At 65.5% G+C, this 6,220-nt stretch overlaps 1 protein-coding gene across 5 annotated transcripts in view; it reads left to right on the forward strand.

The window, feature by feature from the left end:
• ZNF423 (zinc finger protein 423) overlaps window positions 1-5,948 on the forward strand; it is a 250,712-nt gene extending 244,764 nt beyond the window's left edge. For all 5 annotated transcript variants that reach the window (XM_045819207.1, XM_045819208.1, XM_045819210.1 and 2 more), the window contains one exon: window positions 5,388-5,948. In XM_045819207.1, coding sequence (XP_045675163.1) covers window positions 5,388-5,417 — 30 coding nt within the window. In that variant the 3' untranslated portion in view covers window positions 5,418-5,948. The remainder of the gene's footprint in view (window positions 1-5,387) is intronic.
• The last annotated feature ends 272 nt before the right edge of the window (window positions 5,949-6,220 follow it).

The following is a 6,220-nucleotide window of genomic DNA, read 5'->3' on the forward strand; positions in this document are numbered from 1 at the left end:
GCGCGTGTGTGCGTGTTGGGGAGGGCCGGAGGGGACCTCGGCCGGAGGTGTGGGCTCCTCCCTCCCCCCTGCCTCTTCCTGTGGAACCCCACAGCTCCGGTACCTCCGGTGGCTCCCCGTGGCCCAGATTAAGGGCAGGCTGCCTCGTCTCGCACCAGGGAGCCGAATCCGTGCGCGCCGGCCCCCACCCCCGCTGTCTCCGTGGCACCGGCCCTGTGCCCCTGCCAGAATGAATTATTCATCGCTCCCCCAGCAGATGCTGCGCTTCGCGAGTTTCCCAGGCAGAGCGCTGCTGCGGTCAAGACCCGGCTCCGCCCTGGCTGCCGGGACCCGCTCGCGGCGGGGCGGTGGCGCTCTGTGCCCTGGTTCTCCCGCCTGTGAAATAGGGACCGTGACCGCACCCACCTCCCCTCCCCAGCTTGCGGTGGAGCGTGCCCGAGTTAACAGGTGTGAAGGGGTAGCAGCGGGGCGTGGCACTCAGGGAGCACGTGGCAGGTGTGAGCGGTGATCGTCGTGGGTGCCAGTGTCTGGAAAGCTGCCCCTGTGTGCACGTGCGTGTGCCTGTGCGCACTCACACACCCAGTGCAAAGCGTCCTCAAAGGGCGGCTGGGAGACACCGGGAGAGACGTGGTTCGTGGGTCGGTCTGTCACACCTCCACGGGCTCGGACTGGAGTCCAGGCCTGGGAAGGACCCTCAGAACCTCAGAGGGAGAGGGCTCTGTCCTCACCGCCCCACCCCCCACCCCCGCCCTCAGGGAGCTTGCTCGAGGCCGCAGGGCTGGTGAGGGGTAGAGCCGGGATTCAAACTCGGGACTCGGCCCATCTGTCTTATTCTCATCCGCGGCAGCAGAGCCCGGACCCGGCACTTGCTGCGGGCCAGGGAGGGGCTAGGGTCTTCTGGGCCTGTTCCAATCAGGGTGGCTGGAGCGTCGGAGGGACAGGAGACAGTGGCCTCTGAGAGCCAGCTCGCTGCCGTGCGGAGGAGTCCTCCCCAGCCCCTGCCCGGGCGCCCCGGGTGTGCGGAGAACGGCCTTATCGCTCCACGGGGCAGCCTCTGCGTTGAAGCGCCCCCACTCTCCCCTGCGTGACGCTGTGGGGGGAGGGGGTGAGGGTCAAAGGGAGACCTAGCAGGTTCTAGACCGAGAGACAGAAAACAGAGCCAGGACTCGGAGAAGGAATCCCTGCGGCGGACTGGGGCGGGGCTTGCCGGCAAGCGTGCGTGCGCGCGCACGCGCCTGTGCGTGACTGCTGGGCACCAGCAGGCTGAGCCCGGGATGCCTCCTGGGGCCGGGAAAACCGGAGTGGGGCCCCGCCCGAACCTCTGTCTGGCCCATGCAGGTGTGCGTGGGTGCTTTGAGAAGAATGGTCCGGCAACAGGCTTCTGACACGCCCCCTCTGTGCCCAAGACCCTGGGTCAGGGCTCTGGATTGGGGTCATTTTGCCGCTGAAGGCCCAGCAACGAGCTTGGGTGGCTGTCACGCGGCAGGTTTGTCGAATGGACGAATGAATGAATGGATGGATGGATGAGTGAATGAATGAATGAATGGCCGACCACGTGAAACAAGGTGAGGGCACGACAGAGGGAGTTGAGGCCTGAGCTCTTTGCTGACGGCTGCAGAGAGAGGGCTCAGCAGGACCCCAGCGAGGGCCCGACCCGGACACTGACACCATGCCACCCCCTTGCCCGCCAGTAGTTGGTGTCCCAAGGGCAGACGGCCCCGGCAGAGCGGCGGGCAGGCAGAGGCTCCGGACTCGCGCCCCAGCTGAAGCCCCCTCCCCGGGGCCACACACAGTCCGCCAGGGGGCGGGATCTCCGCCGTGAACCAGCGCCCCCTGCCCCCACCCCAGCTCCGTTTTCTCTCTCTCACCTGCTGCCCGGCCCACACCTGCGTCTCCCTGGCAGGCGGCGAGGCCCGGCGGCTGCCAGGGCTCCCCGGCTCCCGCCCCGCCCACCGCGGCCTTCGCGGCGCTGGAAAGCATGCGTTCACCTGCGGGGTCGGCAGCATCTTTAAAAACGATTTCCTTCCTTCTCCGAAGGGGCTAAATATAGCACAGGCATAAATAGCGAAATAGACATTAAGCCAAAACGCCCTTGTGAGAACCTCGCCGCGCGGAAGGCGCGGTCTGAGGAGGCCGGAAGGAGCGCTCGGCCCCTGGAGTCCGGCTCCCGCGTGGGGGGCGCCGCGGCCCTTTTAGGGGTATCGAGCGGGCCCGCCGCTGCGCACAGGTGTGGGGTGATTGGCAGCCCTGGTGACGTCCCGCCGCCCTTCCAGAGCCCGCGCCCTCCGCCAGCGCAGCACCTGGGCTCCCAGCACCCCCACCGCACATGCCCTTCCTGGGTGGCATTGACCGATGTCCCTCGCTGAGCCGCCATCTGTGCCGTTCAGCCCACGCAAACGTGTGGGTGTCTGCGTCCCAGGCCCTGGAGGGGATGGGCTCAGCTGGAGCCTCCCCCCCCTCCGCCCCCCACTGTGCCCAGAGCGGAGCATCCAGCAGGTAGATAATAATGCAGCGCTGAGTGAATTCTGGTGCCAGCCCCTCGGGGCCTGCGGCATCGACATTTCCATCTGCTGTGACATCCGGGGCCTTTGTTCTCCTGGAGCTCAGGGAGGGGCGTCGCACCTTCTGTCTCCCAGCCCTCGCGGAGGAAGTGCTTGCGGGAGTCTGACCGGAGAACCGCGTGCTGCTGCCGCCGCTGCTCCTCAGGAGGGAAGCTCGCTGCCGCTCCACCCGACCCCTGGCATCGCCCTAACCAGCCAGTGGTCCCCGGCACAGGCTGCCGTGCCGTCGGCCCGGGGTGCTCTGGTGCGGACCACGGATGTCACGCCAGCCCTGCTCTTGGCGTTCTGGCCAGAGGCTGCTCCGTCACGCAGAGACACCCCGACACCCCCTTTTCCCCACGCCGGTGGGGGTGGTCCTCGAGGACTGGGCGGAGATCAGGTGTCATCACCTCTGGGGTCCCACTGCCTTTGGGACACAGGCCGCCGCGTTCAGGGTCAACTCCCCGGTCCTCCGTGTGACCTCCGCCGGGGTCACCCCGCCGCTGCCTGCGTTTGCCACGCTCACTCCGGCCTCCACACCTCTGCCTCCCGCCTGGAGTGCGCACGGTTCCCTTCCCGGGGCCGAGTCCCCACGAGCACTCACTTGCCCTGCCTGGAGCCGTCCAGAAACCCGGACTCAGAGTCTACCTGGGGCCGGGCCCTAGGGACCACCCTTTGGGAACAGAAAAAGTCATCCGTGTTTATCTTCCTAACCTGCCTCCCCCCGCCCCCCGGAGCCCCCACAAACAAAGGAGGGCCCGGCCGCACCGGCTAGTACAGGCCACGTGACCCTGTTAACTGACGGGCTGTCGGCCAGGTCTGGGCGGCTGCGCCAGGCGGAGGGCCGGTGCGGTGGGGCCGCGAGGGGAAGTGAGCCCCCCGCCTGCACTCCGCGGAGCGGGCCAGTCTCGCAGGCACCTCACAGGGGTGTGTGTGCGGTGGGCCGGAAGGGCCTCGGCCCCGAGGGGCTGCAGGGATGGGTCGTGACCTTGTGACCAGACAACCCCAAGAGCGGCTGGGTGGGGAGGGAGGAGAGGCGAGGTGGGAAGGGACTGGGCAAAGGCTTGAAGGTAGGAGGACGGCCCGGCGCAGGGCGGGCTGGCTCCCCCTCGGACTGGCTGGCTGTCTCTGCACAAGTGCGAGGAGAGGTGCCCCGGCTGGAGGGTGGGCGTTCCCATGGAAACCGCTGCAACCCATCTGCGGTCTCCGACAACCCGCCGTGTGCCTCTGGGTCCGCAAAGTCCCCGCCGAGGTGCCAGGCCGTGCTGGCGGAGCCCGTGCCCCTCCTGCCTCGGGTGGAGCGCAGGCAGCCGGAGGCCTGGGGTGCCTGCGGGGTGTGGGGTGCCAGGGAGCCTGCCTTCTGGCCCGAGCCCCTAGCTCTCTCGGATTCCAGCCGCCCAGTACCTGCCTGCGTCCCCGCTGGGTGACCCTGTGCAAGTCACCGAGCCTCTCTGAGCCTCCTTTCTCTCATCCTGCCGTGTCCTGCCTTGTGAGGCTGTTGTGGGGACTGAAAGGGGGGTACCTGGAACAGCTCACAGCAGGCGCGCTCACCACGCAGCCTGGGCCCCAGGGCCCGAGGAGGGAGGCCAGCAGGCTCCTGCCGCCTGAGACGGGGTGCTGATGGCACCACGGAGGCAGCAGCCGTGCCTGAAGCAGGGAAGCTACTGCCTCGGGGCTCTGGGGCCAGGGCTGGGGGTGTCCCCAGGACCCCCGCCCCCTCACAAGCCCAGACATGGAGCCTAGGAGAGAGACGCAGGGCCGAGTCTGACCCCTGGTGGTCATCAGCGGAGCTGCAGGCCAGGGGCACCTGGCACCCCAGAGGGGACACTGGGTGCCCAGGTCTGGGGAGGCAGGAACCTCCCTGGAGAGCTGCCCCCACTGTGCCTGGCGGCCCTTCGCTGCCCCCAAGCAGGGCTGCTCTGGCCGGGGTAGAGATTGCTTCCTTTCTCCAGGTGATGAGGTTGAACCCCACGGGGGCTTGGATGAGATGGGTCTGGATTTGGAACCTGGACCACTGAGAGAGAGACGCAAGCCCGCAGTCTCTGAGGGGCCAGCCCCACCCCCAGCCCCAGGCCGCTGGCTCCCACAGAAACAGGCCGCACTCCTGGGCTGCCGCAGGCACAGCTGCGGGGAGGGGGAAGCGGTTGGCCCGCGGGTCCCCTGGCCCCCGGATTCCCCGGTGGATTTGGTCAAAGTGCTCAGTGTCTCCTTCACCAGAGAGAGCTAGCTGTCCCCCAACCCCATGGGCAGGCGCCCTCCCTGCTGGGTGACTGCCCCCTGCCCGGACCACAGGCACCGCGGCCACACGCTGCCTCGGCCGGTCTGTGCCGGCTGGGAGCTGCTCGGCCGCAGGGCTGCCGGGCACAGGTGCCGTCTCCCTCCGCTGGGCTCGGGGCAGCCCCGGATGGAGAGAGGGGACCTGGGGGAAAGCCTGGCCGGCCACCGGACACAATTTCCCCTGTCATTAGTGCACAAGGGAGCCGGAGAGGTGCACGGAGATGTTTTTAATTCCTGCCGCACCTCCCCCGCGTTTCCCCTTTCCCTCCATAGAGCCGGTCGCCACGGTAAGACACACACGGTCTTGGAAAAAAAAAAAAGGTTGGGGGCGGGGGACAATTTACAGGGAGCCCAGGTTGGCAGCAACAGGACCCGACCCCCAAGCCCCACATCGCCGAGGCGGCATCTTGGCAGCCGCGTCCCCCGCGCACTTTCTCCTGCCGCATCCTGTTTGCGGGGTAATCGCGCCGCTTTTCTGCGGCCCCGGGCGCCCGGGCGCCGGGTGGGAGGGGACGGGCGGGCTCTCCATTCTCCTGCCCTCACGCTCGTCTCCTTTCTTCGCCTTTGCAGAATCACACGATGAGCCAGCACGCACAGTGAGGGACCGCTCGACAGGACACCTCTCCGCAGAAGGCTTGCCGGAGACGCCGTGCGGAGGGCCATTTGAACATTACATCCAATCAAAGTGTCATTTGCAACCCAGATGTAAAACTCTAATGATTTGGCCATGAGGCGCTGCTATTATAAGCAGCTGGAAATGAATATTAATGGCAGAGATTAAAAGTATTCCACGCTCAGTATTTTTTATTGCCCTGCTTCAGCTAGTGCGCTTTTAGAGTTTCTGCCGCAGCCTCCATTTCTAGAGTTAGAGAAACCCCCTTTCTGAGGCCTGTCCTTTGTTCCCTCATGTATTATATTGATAGTTTTTAAAAAAAGGATTAGCGTGATTTTTTTTATTTGCTTCTTTTTCTTTCTTTCTTGTTTTTCTCCGCCCCCCCCCCCTTCGGTTAACTACTTTTTAATTGCGGTTCTAGGTCATTGTGCATCGTGACGTGATTGCTTGGCTATTGTCTGAATATTTCCTTTTCATTTTTTTAATTAAAGACTAATGCTTTGATTGGATTTGCCAGTTCACCGGACAGTGATTAAAACTGTGTAATGAATGCAACCGGTTCCAGTGCAAGTGGGTGGTCTGCTTCCACACGTGACTTACCCTGACCGCACCGACCGGTGCCGTCCAATGGAGGGGTCCGCACAGTCGGCACCGCTGCCTGGTCCTCTGCTCCCCAGCCTGGGGCCGGGGCTGCTGCTGTCACGCATGGGGTATGTCCGCAGAGTTCCTGTGGGATCTCCCGTGCCCGTGCGGCCAGCACAGAACACACCCAGGTTCCCTGGGGACAGGA

Source organism: Phyllostomus hastatus, unplaced genomic scaffold (genome assembly GCF_019186645.2).
Source record: "Phyllostomus hastatus isolate PE091 unplaced genomic scaffold, TTU_PhHast_1.1 phas_scaffold_345, whole genome shotgun sequence".
NCBI classification, from domain to species: Eukaryota; Metazoa; Chordata; class Mammalia; order Chiroptera; family Phyllostomidae; genus Phyllostomus; species Phyllostomus hastatus.